The sequence below is a fragment of the Acipenser ruthenus genome, chromosome 12 (genome assembly GCF_902713425.1).
Source record: "Acipenser ruthenus chromosome 12, fAciRut3.2 maternal haplotype, whole genome shotgun sequence".
Classification (NCBI taxonomy): Eukaryota; Metazoa; Chordata; class Actinopteri; order Acipenseriformes; family Acipenseridae; genus Acipenser; species Acipenser ruthenus.
Window position 1 is genome coordinate 25,255,461 of NC_081200.1, and position 19,002 is coordinate 25,274,462.

The following is a 19,002-nucleotide window of genomic DNA, read 5'->3' on the forward strand; positions in this document are numbered from 1 at the left end:
TCCAAGCCGGCCCGTCTCTGAACAGGCGTGCAAGTACCTCTGCTTAGCACCCTCTTGGGTCGAGAGGGAGATTTGCAGCTCAGATCCTCTCACTCCCTGTCACAATAGCGCTGCCTCCGCCTCTTCTGTCCTGCCTGTCTTTCCTATACAGTGTATACCCACTAATATTATATTCGTCTCCATCACTCTCAGACAACCAAGTTTCTGTAACACCTACCACATCGTAGTCACTTGTTAGTGCAGTAGCTTCAAGTTCTAACATTTTGTTTCTGAGACTTCTAGCATTTAGATAAATACCCTTCTGTTTTTTTGTTTTCTCCCCCCTTCCTTTCTAGTTTAAATGCTTCTGTCACCTCTCCAAACACAGGCCACCTTTCCAACTACGCCTCAGGTCACCTCTCCAGAGACAAGTACATCAGGCTATAATCAAGCTCTCCAAAAAGAGACACAAGAGGAAGCTTTCTCTCCAGTCACCATCCGCCCATACCCCAAAGCAGGCCCAAGGCAAGTCAAAACAAAAGGTAGAAAGAGGAAAGCAACAGCAGTTCTCGCTGACACAAAATTAAAATTAGCCCTAGAAGTTTTTAGGAAAGAAGGTATTAAATCCCTCCAGCGTATGTAGTTCGTCTACAATAACTGACACAATTCTTGTATAGAAATAACTCGTTGTTTAATTACAGGCTTATTCAGGAAACACAAACACGTTCATCTACTCTGATGCATCTCTAATTCCCCCGGAAACTGTGCGTGTGCGTAACTACATCGCGCAGCTGTTGAACATGAACATAGCCCCTCCCCTTGCAAGTCACAGCACATTTTATACATCACTCCCCTTCCCCCCAGTTCACATAGTCCTCCAGTCTTTTGGGTAACATATGCCGACGACGGGGTCGTACAGCTGGAGTTGCAGGGTACTCTGGAACATCTATTTGAAACGGCTGCGTGGGTCGTGAAATTGGAGGGCTACCGACATCCTCATCCTGGGTTTAAACCAGTCACTGGCAAAGGCTCTTGCATCGCCTGGGACTCCTGGCTTGACGGCTCTGGAACTGCCTGGGTTTGCGGTGATGAAACAACGGCGACAGGTGTTCGGTCTCTCAGCTGGTCCACATGGCGGCGATGAATCTGGCCATCTGGCGTCTGAGCCTTGTAGGACACAGGTCCGGTAACCCCCACAATAGTTGCAGGGATCCACTTCGGACCAGCAGAATAATTTCTCATGTGAACTTCGTCCTGAGGGTGAAAAGAGCGCAAACGGCCCGGGCTCTGCCGTGCAGCTCCATCTTGCTTGTTTTGCATATCTGTATACAAATCAGGATGTAGACGGTCTAGAGCAGTTTTCAGTTTCCTATTCATCAACAACTCAGCAGGACTCTTCCCAGTTGTTGAATGCGGTGTGGTGTGTTGAGCCAGTAAGAATCTGGCTAAGCGGGTTGGCCAGTTGCCCACTGAGATTCTCTTCAGTGCCTCTTTTGTTGTCTGAACCATACGCTCAGCTTGCCCATTTGATGAGGGGTGATAGGGTGCCACCGTCACGTGTCGGATTGAGTTGCGTTGAACAAACTCCTTGAATTCAGCTGACGTAAAGGCAGTGCCATTGTCAGACACTAGTACATCAGGCAGGCCATGTGTTGCAAATAGTTGTCTCAACCGGCCAATTACAGCACTTGATGAAATGGAGCTCATAACTTTGACTTCTAACCATTTAGAGTGGGAGTCCACCACAATCAGGACCGTCTTCCCTTGAAAAGGTCCAGCAAAATCGATATGCAGTCGTGACCATGGATTAGCGGTCCATTCCCATGGATGTAATGGAGCTTTTAGTGGAGCATGACGTGTCTCTTGACAGGTTGCACAACTTTTCACCACTTCCTCCACCTGGGCATCCAATCCTGGCCACCACACGTAGCTTCCTGCTAGTGCCTTCATGTGCACGATTCCCGGATGCGCAGCATGCAGCATAGTAAGAACCTCCTCCCTTGCTCGCTCAGGAATTACCACACGACTCCCCCACAGGACACAGTTCTTGTGAGTTGACAATTCATGTCTACGTCGAATGAAAGGTGCAAAGTTATCCTCTTGACAATCTTCAGGCCAACCATGCAAGATCCAATGCAACACTCTGGACAAGACAGGGTCCTTCACTGTTAGTGTAGCAATTTGTGTAGCATGCAATGGTGCTTCAGGAACCATCTCTAACAATAACACTTCCAGTGGAGGTGGTACCTCTGACTCTGCAGTGTTCAATGGCAGGCGGCTAAGTGCATCAGCGTTGGCCAACTGTTTTCCTGGCCTGTAACATAACTCATAGTCATAAGCTCCCAGTATCAGACTCCATCTTAGCATGCGTGGTGACAGAACTTGTGGTATCGGCTTTGTGTGGTGCAACAGTCCAAGAAGTGGCTTATGATCTGTGTAGATCACGAAATGACGGCCAAACAGGTACTGGTGAAATTTTTTAACAGCAAAAACCACAGCCAGTGCCTCCTTGTCGATTTGGGCGTAATTTCTTTCAGTGAGGGTTAGTGTTCTGGATGCGAAGCTAATTGGAGCTTCCTTCTCCTCAGGGACCGTATGAGCCAGCAATGCCCCTACTCTATATGGCGAAGCATTACACACAAGCACCAAAGGCTTCTTCTCATCATAGTGGGCCAAGATATCATCGGCCTGCAGCAACTGCTTTGCCCTGACATAAGCCTCTTCATGTTTAGCTTTCCATTCCCATTTAACTGACTGGTCAAGAAGCCTATGCAATGGTTCTAGAATGGTAGCCTTGTTACACAAAAAGCAATTATAAAAATTCAAAAGTCCCAGAAATTCTTGGAGTTCCGTCTTGTTCCTAGGTGTTGGAGCGTCCTGAATAGCCCTCACCTTTTCATTGGTTGGGTGGATTCCGTGCTGATCTACACAAAATCCTAGAAACTCCACTTGTTTTACTGCAAAATAGCATTTCTCCTTCTGCAGGCGCAGCCCAGCATGGGCAAATCGCTGTAGAACTTCCTGCAGACGTTCATCATGTTCTGCTTGTGTTCTGCCAGAGACAAGTATGTCATCTAGATAGGGCTTTACACCTGGAATCCCAGCCAGTAGAGTGTCCATGAATCTTTGAAATATGGCTACTGCAGTTGAAACACCAAACTGCAACCGCAGTGCGCGAAAAAGTCCCTTATGTGTGTTGACCGTTAATAGCTCAGCTGATGTCTCATCAAGAACTAGCTGCTGATACGCTTGTTTGAGGTCTAATTTGGTAAAAATTGCTCCTCCAGCAAGTGACGCAAACAGTTCAGCTAGTGTTGGCAGGGGATAGGTATCAGATTTAACTGCTGTGTTTACAGTGCAACGATAATCCCCACAGAGACGTAGGCTACCGTCTTTCTTCATGACGGGCACTATGGGTGTGGCCCACCTGGAATGTTTCACTGGCTGGAACACTCCTTGCTCCACCAGTTGTTCTAGTGCTTCATCTACCTTGGGGTGCAGTGCAAAGGGAACAGGGCGTGCTTTCAAGAACTTGGGAGCGACGGTAGGGTCCACTTCAATTGTGACTGGCGGCCCAGGGCAGGCTCCCAGTTCCTCCTTGAAAACGCTGCTATACTTCTCCAAGATCGTTGACACAGATTGTTGTTGTACCTGGTGTACTCCACTAACTGAAATACCCAGAGCATCAAACCAATCGCGGCCCAGCAGACTTGTTCCATGACCCTTGATCACCAATAGGGGCAAGTGGTTTCTTGCTTCATTGTATTGAACATCCACTTGCATGCTACCTATTACTTTGAGTGGTGTCAGTGACCATTGTCGCAGAGTAGAGTTGTTCTTGCTCAGTTTTGGTGGTTTGCTTGGCCATAACTGCTGATACGTATCATCACTAATAAGTGAACACGATGAACCAGAGTCAATTTCCATCCTGTGTTTCACTCCATTTAAGATCACTTCAGCGTAGAAAGGCGGTTTTGTTTGTAGCGTTGTGCCTTTGTTCACATTGTGAATGACGTTCTCTTGTGTTTCATCCAGTCCGACAGCATGAGTATGCTGTGCAGGTGTTGTTTCTGCTTTTGAGGCTAGCTTAGTTGACTTCAACTTTGTCATACAGACACAGGCAATATGCCCTCTTTTTTTGCAAAAGTTACAGTCAGCATTTACAAAATGGCATTCAGTGGACTTATGGCCACCCCCACAGCGAAAACAAGGCTTGCTGGCTTCCCATGTCTTCTCAGGCCTCTGAAAGCTCTGGTCCCCCCTTTTCGAGGTGCTCTGCCTTCTTTGGTAAACCTCAGCTGATGCAGATGAATCAGTTACAGATGCAGAGCGCAGCATACGTGCATGTATCAATGCAGTTTCAGCTGCCAGTGCTTTGTCTTCAGCCATTTTGAATGTCAAGGCAGGTTCGGACAGCAGCCGACGTTGTAGGGCTGCATCCTGCACGCCGCAAACGACTCTGTCACGCAGCATGTTCTCCAGCTGGTCTCCAAATTCACAATGCACTGACAATCGGCGCAATTCTGCAATATAACTTGCAATGTTTTGGTTTGGTTGTTGATAGCATTTATGAAAATGAAAACGCTGCACAATTGCAGATGGCTTGGGGTTTAGGTGGCGTTGCAAGCAACCCACTAACTCTTCATAGGACACCTCAGTAGGCAACTTGGGCGCTACCAACGTATCATTGAATAGGTGGCGGGGCCACACACACTCAGCAGCACAGAACGTTTCTTCCCTGCATCTTCAATACCGTTTGCATCAAAAAAACATCCCAATCTCTCAGCATATTCTTGCCATGAGTTTTTCTTTTCCATATTAAACTCTTCTATACGTCCCAGTGTTGCCATGTTTACAGTTACTACGGCGTGTATTGTAAATATAACAAAACAAAAAACTACCGCACTCTATCGCGAGAACACGGGGACGCCAAAAGAAAATTGTATACAAAAAAGTCTCGCTTCACTTACACATTATATGTAATGCATTTATTTAACTCACAGTTCTTAGGTGTCCCACAGATGATGTGGATTCAGTGGCTGGAGATTTCTTTGGTCTTGTTTTGTTTTTTAGTCGGATTCACTGAATGAATGTACTCTCGCCGCTTGCACAGCCGTCTGGGCGGGAAAAGGCTTTTCTGTTCTTCTCTCTTTTTTTTTTTTTTAACAAAAAAATAAAGAAATCCCGTCTCGTCGCCAGTATTAAATCCCTCCAGCGTATGTAGTTCGTCTACAATAACTGACACAATTCTTGTATAGAAATAACTCGTTGTTTAATTACAGGCTTATTCAGGAAACACAAACACGTTCATCTACTCTGATGCATCTCTAATTCCCCCGGAAACTGTGCGTGTGCGTAACTACATCGCGCAGCTGTTGAACATGAACATAGCCCCTCCCCTTGCAAGTCACAGCACATTTGATACATCACAGAAGGTAAAAAGGAAAACTGGAAAGGAAATGGCAAAGACAAAACACCAGAAAAAGGAAGAGTCTGATCTTTCTGATGAGGAAGAGGACATTTGTATAATGTGCCTCATCCCGACCCAAGGAAGTATGGGTCCATTGCTGGTCCTGCAAGTTTATAAAATATATATGTCACAATTGTGAGTCGAAATGAAAGTGTTGTTTTGAAAAGACCTACAGTTTTCAAAAAGTGTTTAAAAGTTCAATTCACATTAAAATTTTACTGGGATTTACCATAAAATAACTGTGGTATTCTGTATTATGAGCTTTTTCTACTGTCATTCTACAAAGAAATAATTGTTAATCTACATGAAATAGTTTTATCATGTATTTCAAGGACTTTTCACGGTCATTCCACAAAGAAATACTTTTAAATAATGGTTAATCCAAATAAAATTACAGTTTTATTATGTATTTCAGGTGTTTTTTTTTTTTTTTTTTTTTTACTGTAATTCAATACAGAAATACTTTAAGTGGTTTATCCAAATAAAATAACAGTTTTTGTTTTTTTTAAATCACTGGTAATGTCTGTGGAGTTCAATGTTTTAAACCCATAAAGAAAAACACCTTTCCCTAGATATACAGTGAAATTATTGTGTATATATACTCACATACAATACAGTAGATGCTGCGTATTAGCAACCCTGATGAAGACAACTTTTGGTTATCACAATTTTTCACAGGAACCAATCATATCAAGTATTTATATAGCTTTTCATTTATTAACAACTTTCAGATAATGACAATTTTTTGATGGCTACCAAGAGGTTGCTAATAAGCAGCATCTACTATACATATATATGCACACAAACATATATACATGCACTATACATATACAACATTACTAACCCTTTGGACTCACTGAACATTGTTTAACCAAAATTGTTTATTTTGGAGAAAAAAAACTCACTTAAGAGCCTTCTTTTAAAGCCATCTTTTACACAAAATAAATCAGACATTTGGTCATGTGTATCAGGGGACTACATAGTGTACCACTATTTGAAACATCTTTAAAAAATCATCCTTTCAGCAATCAATCATTCAGATTTGGTACAATATATTTAAATGTGAACATATATATATATATATATATATATATATATATATATATATATATATATATATATATATATATATATATTATACCTAGACAATTTAAATACAGCTTATAAAACAATTGACTAAGTATTTCATACGATTTTTTTATATTGACAGGCAGGTTATAAATGGGTGGTAAAAAAAAAAATGAAGCAATCCCCAGTTGTACTACATCCTGCTCAACATAACCTGATGGAAGTTGGCTGGGCTGTGGAAGAATGGCTAAGAATGGCTCTCTGTCTCTGTCTGTCGCTCTCCACTCCCCAGCACACACTACTGAAACAGCCCCACCCTGATCCAGAGGTGTGCCCTGTTTCCCCTGCGTTTGTATGCCACAACTGCCAAATCACCCTGAACAGTGACAGAAATGAACTGTTGACTTACTTCAAGTCAAAATAGTAAATTACGAAAACTTAACTAAAATTAAGGCCTGGACCAAATCAAAACTTTGAACCACCCGCTAATCACAAATTACAAACTTGGTACTGATGGAGACTTTTTTGCTTGTCAGAGGGTTATTTCTTCTACCCCATAATCATCAATACTGGCTTTGTAATTTGCGATTAGCGGATGGATCAAAGTTTTGATTTGATCCAGGCCTAAATGTTAAATAATGAAAATTCCAATCTGCATATCAAATACTGTTAGAACTCTGAAATTGCTTTGCAACTTGCCTATGAATTCCAGTGTTGAGCCCAGTTATGCAGGGTACTGCATGTTGAAGATGTAATAAGACGCAAACATCATAGTGAAAACCTCCTGGAATGTAGCAATGTTTCCCTTCACAACAATCTTGTCAATGCCCAGCATGAAGCAGGTCGCTGTCAACAGTCTTCTGAAATTATAGAAATAAGAATATATAAATGGTCATGTTTATCAGTTAAAGAACAGTTTCTGAACAGCACATATGCTTATAATATACTATTGTAACAACAAATACTGTTAAATACTGAAGTTTTATTTTCTTTAAATCTGGTTTTAAAATATCTGAAAATTGAAAAGGCTTGAATTTGCTTATGATTAATCAGATATATTAATGGCATTTCAGAAACTGCTGATTGTGATGTTATTTCTGAAAAGCTCATGTATAAGACACAACTAAGATAATACAACATTTTAATCACTCACCACAAAAAATTATGCAGGGCGAGACTGGAAGACTGGATGCAGGTATTTCATCTGCTAAACAAGTGTTGTTGGCCTGAAGAAACATCAGCCCATCGTCTTCATGGAAGTATGCAAGGATAAGCAATATTGTCCTTGGCACTGCTTTTCACTGCTTTTTCAGCATTTTTGAATAGTGCATTTATTTCAATCACCTTTTTATTTTTCCCACTACCAACACTTCTCATGTAGGCGAGAACTCTCTTCCCTTTGGATGACAACGACTCTGTCAGGGTGTCTTCCAAATGTATCCCTGTAAGTTAAGCAGCATGCCTGTCATCTCAAATAGAAAGGGCCATTCTCTCTTAAGGGTTTCAGTTGGCATGCATCGGATAATATCCCTTCTCTGAGAATAATAACTTGCCAACAGTTTCTGAGATATACTCTGTGAATCCCCATTCCTCTCAGTGAACATCTTCTTAATTTCCTCTTGTTGTTCCTTTGGGCTTTCCATTGTTTGAGCTGGTGGCAACTGATCAGTACACCAGTTTACACACCCGTATTGTGTCTTGAACAGAGGCCTTTTTATTGGTAGAACTTCATCCGTGTCACTTCCACTGGACTCTGGTGTCTGCCTTTTCCTAACAGAAAGATTGGCACGTTTCACATTTTCTGCTCTTGCCTGAAGCTGCTTTAGCAGTGAATCATGCCCACTTCCAACTATTTCCCCATTCAATTACATCCTGCAGGGATCTGGGGTATGTGTTAACCATCTGTCTGGCTATAGAAGGTGGTTTTTCAAAGGCATCTTGCAGCATGACATTACTTCACAGAACACTATTCGTATAATTTCACGGCGTTGGTTTGCTGGCAGTTTTCTTCTCTCTCCAAGCAGTGCATTAGATCAGTGAGCAGTTTTTGCCAAGGTATCTCGAACTTCTCTGCCCAGTTAGCATCAAGGGTAAAGGAACAGTCCCTCATAGCTGCACTTCTGTCTGGTGTACTGCTTGATGAAGAGGAGCTTAATGAAGACCTTTCTGTCAGGGGAGATGAATGACCAGAGGGATTCAAAGCCTCACCATTAAAATGTAAGAAATAGCCCAAATATTAATAAAACATTTTCTATTTTTATTTATTTTATTTATTTTTCCTAAGTAGGATTATTCATTTCCATAGGGGAATAAAAGTTGTCATTTCAAAACCCTGAAGTAAAAAAACTGAGGTACAATTTACAGATTTGTCTTTGTGGGCATATCTTTTGAATAATTAGCTTTCATATACTAAAACATCACAGAAACAGAAGCATTCTCCTGGCAATAAACCCCAAATAAAAATGTTGACATCTTAAGCTCACAAATACATAAATAGGTGCGTTTAACTAGTGTAATAGTTAGGTGACATTATAAAACATAATAGAAAACAGAGGAAGTTCGGGCACGCCTAGCTAGTACGTGTTTAAGACATGACAAATTGATATTGTTTTATTTTTTCTTCAGTGTAGGTAAAATATAACTGTCTAGGATGAACGCTGAAATGTAATTAATTTAACTTAGAAAGCAACACAAACTAAACTTTTTCAAATTAAACACAGTAAAGCTGGATATCACTTTTCTTCCTTGAACTGGTTTAAGGACAGTGAGCAGCTGCTCTTCTTTTATGTATTTTATATCTTCAGCAGTTTCTATGCCCAAATTTTTAATAGTGTCTACAACTGAATTTAAACCTTGATTGCTCAGGTTTGGTAACACTGACTGGATAAAACTCAGCAATGTATGACTATCTTCACTGACATTTTCCATGGCTTTTCATAGAAATAATTTTTAAAAAAATCTGATTTAGTTAAGTGTTCACAGCTAATTATGAAAATCCTATCACTTAATCTATCAAATTAAATTAAGCAATGACTAATAATGATCACTTTGTCAGGTCATTGGCTGTTAACCTTAGAAAACAAACTTTAAAAAAGCAAATAAAAAAAATGTATGGCTAAACTGATACTGGAGCATATTTTAGAGAAATTACTTTGAATCCACAACTTGTGTACGCTGGTAAAGGATAAAAGTCACTAAGGCAATGAACATGTATGCATTGTGTACATTTAGATGCCATTCGTAACTGAAACAAGCCCAGGTGCAGTAGAAAACTGGAATAATAATTGCTAACAAGAAAGTACAGGTCCTTGCCACCCTTGATCATCATTAGCTCAATTTCTCCAAAATCTAAAGTAGTGTCATTCTCACCAAGAATCAGAACGAGCCCTTTCTTGTACACAGTCCTTAAAATTGCACCTCTTCTGGGGGCTCCCGAGTGGCACATCCAGTAAAGGTGCTCCACGTGGAGTGCAGGATGCGCTTTAAAGGCTGGACGTCGCAAGTTTGAGTCCAGGCTATTCCACAGCCGACCGTGGATGAGAGCTCCCAGGGGGTGGCGCATAATTGGCCGACCATCGTCCGGGGGGGGGGAGGGTTAGGTCGGCCAGGGTGTCCTCGGCTCACCGCGCATCAGCGACCCCTGTAGTCTGGCCGGGCGCCTGCGGGCTTGCCTGTAAGCTGCCCGAGAGCTGCGTCGTCCTCCGACGCTGTAGCTCTTGGGTGGCTGCATGGTGAGTCCGCAGTGTGAAAAAAAGCGGTCGGCTGATGGCACACGCTTCAGAGGACAGTGTGTGTTCGTCTTCGCCCTCCTGAGTCAGTACAGGGGTGGTAGCGGTGAGCTCAGCTTAAAAAATAATTGGTCATTCTAAATTGGGAGAAAATAATAAAAATAATTGGCAACAACTAAATTTATAAAAAAATAAAAATAAATTGCACCTCTTCTGAAAGAACTGTGTCTGACTCATTAAAGTCAAAACCTGCAAATGCATTACGTACAGCACTGTACTAAACCCACAATGTCTTTCAGCTGAAGAGTGAACTGCCAAACTGGATCATCATACTGCAATATTTTGTCACCAATTATGATAGGCACAAGTCTCAACAGATTCCACTTCTGTACTGCTTGTCCACCAAGCCTGTCACTTTTCATATTGACTTCACAAGGCTTTGTATTTCCATCAGATCCAAGATACTTAAACTGTGCAATACGTCATTCAGCTGAATGTAAGAAAAACATTTTTTTTTCCCTCAGATACAGAGCCAAATGATATGAAACTACACCCACAAACAGATCATGACTGAGACATGGAGACAGCCCTGGCTGAGAAACATGAAAATACTCCAAAGCATTAAAGACTGAGTTGAATTTGATTCCTTCTACATCTGCAATATCAGAACCCTGCATCATTTCAAGTGCTGCATTATAAAGCTCTGGTGTGCGCACAGGACCAATAGCACAGGGATCACATTAAAAAACATCAGCTCTCTTGACAAGGCAATACCTACAAAAACATGTACTACAGCTGAAGTTTTCAGTGAATCCCCCAATACAGTTAGATCCCAAGCTGTCACCAACAACACAAAACAATGTTCCCCTTAATATACAGTGCCTTGCGAAAGTATTCGGCCCCCTTGAACTTTGCGACCTTTTGCCACATTTCAGGCTTCAAACATAAAGATATGAAACTGTAATTTTTTGTGAAGAATCAACAACAAGTGGGACACAATCATGAAGTGGAACGAAATTTATTGGATATTTCCAACTTTTTTAACAAATAAAAAACTGAAAAATTGGGCGTGCAAAATTATTCAGCCCCCTTAAGTTAATACTTTGTAGCGCCACCTTTTGCTGCGATTACAGCTGTAAGTCGCTTGGGGTATGTCTCTATCAGTTTTGCACATCGAGAGACTGACATTTTTGCCCATTCCTCCTTGCAAAACAGCTCGAGCTCAGTGAGGTTGGATGGAGAGCATTTGAGAACAGCAGTTTTCAGTTCTTTCCACAGATTCTCGATTGGATTCAGGTCTGGACTTTGACTTGGCCATTCTAACACCTGGATATGTTTATTTGTGAACCATTCCATTGTAGATTTTGCTTTATGTTTTGGATCATTGTCTTGTTGGAAGACAAATCTCCGTCCCAGTCTCAGATCTTTTGCAGACTCCATCAGGTTTTCTTCCAGAATGGTCCTGTATTTGGCTCCATCCATCTTCCCATCAATTTTAACCATCTTCCCTGTCCCTGCTGAAGAAAAGCAGGCCCAAACCATGATGCTGCCACCACCATGTTTGACAGTGGGGATGGTGTGTTCAGGGTGATGAGCTGTGTTGCTTTTACGCCAAACATAACGTTTTGCATTGTTGCCAAAAAGTTCGATTTTGGTTTCATCTGACCAGAGCACCTTCTTCCACATGTTTGGTGTGTCTCCCAGGTGGCTTGTGGCAAACTGTAAACGACACTTTTTATGGATATCTTTAAGAAATGGCTTTCTTCTTGCCACTCTTCCATAAAGGCCAGATTTGTGCAGTATACGACTGATTGTTGTCCTATGGACAGAGTCTCCCACCTCAGCTGTAGATCTCTGCAGTTCATCCAGAGTGATCATGGGCCTCTTGGCTGCATCTCTGATCAGTCTTCTCCTTGTATGAGCTGAAAGTTTAGAGGGACGGCCAGGTCTTGGTAGATTTGCAGTGGTCTGATACTCCTTCCATTTCAATATTATCGCTTGCACAGTGCTCCTTGGGATGTTTAAAGCTTGGGAAATCTTTTTGTATCCAAATCCGGCTTTAAACTTCTCCACAACAGTATCTCGGACCTGCCTGGTGTGTTCCTTGTTCTTCATGATGCTCTCTGCGCTTTAAACGGACCTCTGAGACTATCACAGTGCAGGTGCATTTATACGGAGACTTGATTACACACAGGTGGATTCTATTTATCATCATTAGTCATTTAGGTCAACATTGGATCATTCAGAGATCCTCACTGAACTTCTGGAGAGAGTTTGCTGCACTGAAAGTAAAGGGGCTGAATAATTTTGCACGCCCAATTTTTCAGTTTTTTATTTGTTAAAAAAGTTTGAAATATCCAATAAATTTCGTTCCACTTCATGATTGTGTCCCACTTGTTGTTGATTCTTCACAAAAAATTACAGTTTCATATCTTTATGTTTGAAGCCTGAAATGTGGCAAAAGGTCGCAAAGTTCAAGGGGGCCGAATACTTTCGCAAGGCACTGTACATCCAGCAGAAAATTCATTAACCATAGACCATTAACTTCCAAATCTTTAAGGTCACAAACTAATTTTGAGAACACTTTTTCTTGCCCAAATCTTTTGAAATATTTTTCATTGCACACTAGCTGCATATTGTCAGTATTAGAGTGATGGCGAGGTTTAAAATTACCAAGCGTCAAGTAAACAGCTACCATTTTATATTTATTCCTTGCAGAATCATAGGAGGCTGTGTGGTCCAGTGGTTAAAGAAAGGGGCTTGAAATCAGGAGGTCCCCGGTTCAAATCCCACCTCAGCCATTGACTCATTGTGTGACCCTGAGCAAGTCACTTAACCTCCTTGTGCGCCGTCTTTCGGGTGAGACGTAATTATAAGTGACTTTGCAGCTGATGCATAGTTCACACACCCTAGTCTCTGTAAGTCGCCTTGGATAAAGGTGTCTGCTAAATAAACAAATAATAATAATAATAATAATAATAATAATCTAAGGAAGTCACAACCTCAGAAGCATCTTGGAACAAAATTAGCTTGATAGTTGAAGCTGATTGTTTATAAAGAGCATTTGACCTATATAAAGAGCCATCACAGATGTCATAAAGAACCTCACTTGATAGTTGTTCAGAAGCACTTTTCCATGTACATTCCTGCCACACATCAGTGTTTTTTAGCAATGACAGTAAAGTCTCCTTTAAAGGGATGTACGGTACTGCAAATACCTTGGATTTCTGTTTTTATCTGTACCAAGATAGACTGTCTCTGGTTTTACATAGTTAAATAACTTTCTGTAAAACTGTTTCTGTGTATGCACACTTCTTAGTGACGATGCATTGGAGGAAGTAAATAAATCAAACTTTGGAAGTGTGCTCATAATCCTAGAAACATCCGACAATGATGTGTCATTTTTCAGTACAAATTCCAATTTCTGTTGTAAATATGTCTGTGCCATTGTATTCAGGTCTTCCATCTCTTCTACGATCCTCTGAACTGTGGAGGATGGTACCAGATATTTTGCTTGCAATTTAATATAAACTGTGACAGAAATAGAATGATCTTTGGTGGTAAATCTCCCTCCCGACCTGTGAGGATGCGACATAACGGCAACAGCGTACCCTGGACTGTTTGGCTTGACACTTAATTCCCAGGGTTAAAAGGAAGTCGGTCATCTAAAAAGGGGGCAGAGCTTTGGCGCACTAACCCATCAACCTGGAAGGGAAATGATGTGGCAGCCGCGGATTGGAGGAGTGGCTGCAATCATTTACCAAGGGGTCACGTGTGAGGGTACAAATAGGGGACAAAGTGATGTAATCTGTTCCTTTGTTGATGGTTAAGAAAGACCCGAAAGGACCCATATTTGTATTTATCATACCATGAGTGTAATATTGTTACTGTTGTTATTATTAGTAGACAGCTAACATGGTCTGGAGCTGTTGCCAGAGGCCAGCACTAACCCAGACATCACTGCACCTGTATTTACACCACAAGCACTTTAGCACGCACTGTGGACTTGTGTTTGTGTTTTGTGTTATGTGTGGGTGTTTAAGAACAGGGCTATTATTATTTGGGGACCAACCCGTGGATTACAAATAAAGCAATACCCGCCGCGATATTGCTTATCACTATTATTATTTACTGTTTTTTTTGTGTCATCAGACAATTAGATTTAAAAATAAAACAAACATTGCATCTGGATTATCATTGTCTGTCTGTTCATTATTCACTGCTGCATTTCTGCACCTGCACACAGTTAACCACTTTGCCACACGTGGTGTCAGAACACGGGACTATGGATCGCAACACACTGGCAGAGCTGCTGGAGGCGCTTGACAGCAGACAGAAGGCAGAGGAGAGGAGAAGAGATGAGCGATACACAGCACTCATCTCTCATCACCTCATCCTACAACAGCACCCACAATGATGGCCCCTAAAGCACGGGCGTTGAAGATGACGCTAGAGGATGACCCGGAAGCATACCTGGTCGCATTCGAGTGGCTGGCCATCACCGCGTCATGGCTGCGGAAGTTCTGGGTGAGCCAGCTGGGACCCTGCCTGATCAGGGAGGCTGTGCGACGTGGACGCCGCCGATTACGACCTTGTAAAGCAGGAAATCCTCAGTCGCCTTAACATCACAGCACCGGGTATGATTCAGAGAGTACCAAAGGTCCCCGGATACATGCCCCAGGGTAGTAGTGCAAAGGCTGTGTGACCACATGGTACACTGGCTGACCCCCACCAAGGAGACCAATCTACAAATGGGGGAGGGAATTGTAGTGGAGCAGTTTTGCCATATGGTCAGCGCTGAAACCCAAGCCTGGATATGGCGCCACAACCCTGACACCCTGGAAGAAGCCGTGAAACTAGTCAAGGACTTTGAAGACTGCCTGGTCTCCGCCCGGACAGGGATAGTCATGGTTCCCGCCCACCGGAGCAGCCGAGCACCACCTCCTCTGTCTCTCTCACCACCACGATAACCAGCACCGGGATTGAGACCTCCAAGACTGCTGACTCCAATGGGCCACCTTGCCTCCCTTTCATGAAGGCCAAGGTTGGCCCCCAGCTGGGGTAGGGCTGCTGCCCCTGCCCTGTTGCCATACCAGCAATGGGACAGAAACTTAACCGCTGTTCCTTCTGTCCCCCCTACTTGTTTCAGGTGCAAGCAACAGGGACACCTGGCCAGGTCATACCCCACTGCAATAGAGTGTGACGTGGCCGTGTGTAATTGGACACAAGAAATAGGTAAGCGAGGGGAAAATGGTCGGGAGGAGCCTTGTATTGTTGATGTGGTTTTAGGGAATGTTGAAAACCCACGCATTAGTGGACACAGGGTGTGAGCAGACCTTTATTTGGACAGCTCTCTTGGACGGTGTGTCGTGACGGCCACAAGGTCAGGTGGCCATCTCCTGTATCCATAGAGACACGGCGGCATACCTCACACTAAAAGTGTACATATCGGTAGGACCGATAAAACGTCACCTGGTAGTAGGGGTGGCAGAAAGGCTACCACACCCGGTTATTATGGGCCGAGACTGGCCAAAATTTTAAGAATTAATAAAAATTAATCAAGTCAAGTGCACCCCGCCCCTTTGGTCCCACTGCGGATTATTTCCACCCCCTCTGAACGCATTGCAATGGACATAGTGGGCCCTTTGCTACCTTCTGACTCCGGGTTAAGTGGTGGTAAATTACGCAACGCGATACCTGGAGGCAGTTCCATTGAGGTCCACTAGTGCAGCTACAATTGCCAAAGAACTAATGCAGATTATGGCTAGAGTAGGGATCCCCAAGACCCTAAAGCAGCTGCTGAGACATTTTGTAAACCAAGTGCAAAAACATTGGGCATCACTTCTTCCCTACCTCCTCTTTGTATTGAGAGAGGTGCCGCAGAGTTCCACAGGGTTCTCCCCCTTCGAGCTCTTGTAAGGCCGACAACCTCGCGGCATCCTCGAGCTGTTGAGAGAGGGGTGGGAGGAGCACAAAGGCTCGTTCAAAAATGTAGTGCAGCATGTGCTACTACTAAGAGATTACCTGGATTTGGTCGGTTGTTTGGCCCAGGATAACATCAAATTGGCACAGCACCGGCAACAGCAACATTACAATAAAAATGCACTAATTCAAACCTTTCGACCAGGAGACAAGGTTATTCTGCTGCTTCCCTCCTCAGAATCGAAATTATGTGCTAAATGGCAGGGGCCATATGAAGTTGATTTGGGTTATAGGAAAGGTGAATTGTGAAATTTAGACAGCCCGATCGCCGTAATGAACGTGAAATTTATCATGTAAATTTATTAAAGCCTTGGCAGGCAAGGGAGGCCTTATTTATGCCCCAGGCAAAGTACAGGATGATTTAGGCCCCTGTCCAAAGACCCCTAGCACTAAAATAATTTCGATGGGGGACCATTTGGTTCCAGATCAGCAACAAGAGCTGCGTAAGCTTATTGAGGAATTCAGCGACGTTTTTTTTCTGACTTGCCAGGCAGAACTAATCTTGTTGAATATGACATTATCTCTCCCTCAGGTGTCACAGTACGAGAGAGACCTTACCGCATCCCAGAAAGTCGACGAAGTGGCGTTAGCAAAGAGGTATGGGACATGCTCGAGCTTGGGGTGATTGAGCCATCCAGGAGTGAGTGGTGCAGACCAATTGTGATAGTGGCCAAAAAGGACGGCCCCAATCACTTCTGCATTGATTTCCGTAAGGTAAACGATATTGCCAAGTTCGATGCGTACCCCATGCCTCTGGTCGTCGAGCTTCTAGATAGACTGGGAATGGTGAAGTTTATCTCCACTCTGGACCTGACAAAGGGATACTGGCAGATCCCCTTAACCCACAGTTCTAGAAGGGTTGGGCCGTTTGGACTACTCGGTGCGTCTGCTGCCTTTCAGAGACTGATGGTCCAGGTTTTACGCCCACATCATGAATATGCAGCAGCATATATTGATGATGTGGTTATTTACAGCTCCACCTGGCAAGAGCATATGGCTAGGGTTACAGCCGTACCTCAGTCTCTAAGGGTAGCCCGGCTGACAGCTAACTTGGGAAAATGCGCGTTTACCAAAACAGAGACTCAATATATGGGATTTTTAATGGGGAATGGAAGGGTGAAATCCATTGTCACTAAAATCCAGGCTTTGGTAGACACAGCAATCCCCAAAACCAAGACTCAGATGAGGCCGCTACTGGGATTAGCCAGTTATTACCACCGCTTTATCCCCGAGTATGCCACAGTTGTTAACCCTTTAGTCGACCTCACCTAAAAGAGTGCACCAAATTTAATTAAGTGGTCAGTAGAGTGTCAGGGGGTAGGTGATACTATTAAGTGAAGACTCTGCCAGGCCCCCACTCTCATCACACCTGATTTCACCAAGAGATTCATTCTCCACACCAATGCGTCGGATGTTGGTTTGGATGCGGTCTTGTCCCAAAAGGTTGACGGAGTAGAACACCCGATACTGTCTCTCAGTAAAAAAGATGCTCCCTCAGGAGCGCAACTACTCCGTGGTCGAAAAGGAGTTTTTGGCCATTAAATCGGCTACTCACTCTTTATGATATTACCTGCTGGGAGATTCATTTGATCTTGTCACAGACCACGCCCCACTGAAGTGGTTAAGCACAATGAAGGACAGCAATGCCCAGATAGAAATATGAGCACTAAAAGAAGACTTCACTTTGAAACTCTTTTTGCAGCCTCTAAAAGGGCAGTGAACTTTTTGCCCCCTGGTCATGTGTGTTTGAAGGTGTGAAAGAAGGCCTTTTAAGTCTTTGCATTGTTTTTCACATAAAGAACTACTGCACCTAAATTATCCCAAATCATCATTTGACTTTGTGCTGGCAGAATACTCTTTATGATTTCTATAAACATGACTTTTGAATGCATTGTACTTCGTGAATTCACGCTCGCAAACTAACAACCCACATGAAAAAGTTGCATGTGCTTCACTTTAGTGAAATCTACAGTGATCTACATAAGTTTTGAAGGTCTGAAAGGATACCTTATAATATTTACATGTAAACATCTTGAGTTTTAAATGCCTAGGCTTGTTCCATTGCAAATTAAATTAGTCTCCCTTATAGTAATGCAACAGAGTGGACCAGAAAGACTTAAAAAACACATCTCTCTCCATATTGACTAAATAAAGCAGGGGTGCCCAATTCTCAATGATCTCAATGTCGTGAAAAACACGACTATCCCGAATTTATTTGTTTAAAAAAAAAAAGTTTTTAATTAGGACGTATCTCATACGTTAGTCAGCATATAAAGGGTTAAGCTTAAAAGTAAACACAGCCTTGCATCACTTTCTTTAGTCAATATGGGTTGAGGTGCATTTCTGAAGTCTTTCTGGTTCGCTCTGTTACATTACTACAAGGGAGACTAATCTAAACTATCACATTAAAAAAATAAATAAATAAAGAAGTGAAGGAGTCTTAATCCATCATGACTAGGCTCCGAAATTTCAGTTTGTGGAAAATAATGTAATTGTTCAGCGCTCAGATGAGTTTCATACTTAACAAGATTACATTAACATTAACAGAAACGCTTTAGATTCAAGGCCTGAAATTCATCACTGTTCTTTCAATGCATCTAAAACACAGGTTAAATGTCAAAAAGGCAAGTCTATGCATGTATTATCCAGCAGTCTGCTTATTGGCAATATTTGCTTACACAGCCAATGTGAAAAAGTATAATACTTTAAGCTAACCCCAAATACAATCTATACAGGTGAAACTTCCTCTGATTTTTATATTAGCAAAAAAAAGCT

At 42.5% G+C, this 19,002-nt stretch overlaps 1 protein-coding gene across 1 annotated transcript; it reads right to left on the reverse strand.

The window, feature by feature from the left end:
• Positions 1 to 975: 975 nt before the first annotated feature.
• On the reverse strand, positions 976 to 3,906 carry LOC117973188 (uncharacterized protein K02A2.6-like). Its single transcript, XM_034924602.2, has 2 exons — positions 1,867 to 3,906; positions 976 to 1,233 (listed from the first exon to the last, which is right to left on the reverse strand). Exons 1-2 carry the CDS (start codon positions 3,904 to 3,906, stop codon positions 976 to 978), a joined length of 2,298 nt encoding a protein of 765 aa, XP_034780493.2.
• Between the last annotated feature and the right edge of the window lie 15,096 nt (positions 3,907 to 19,002).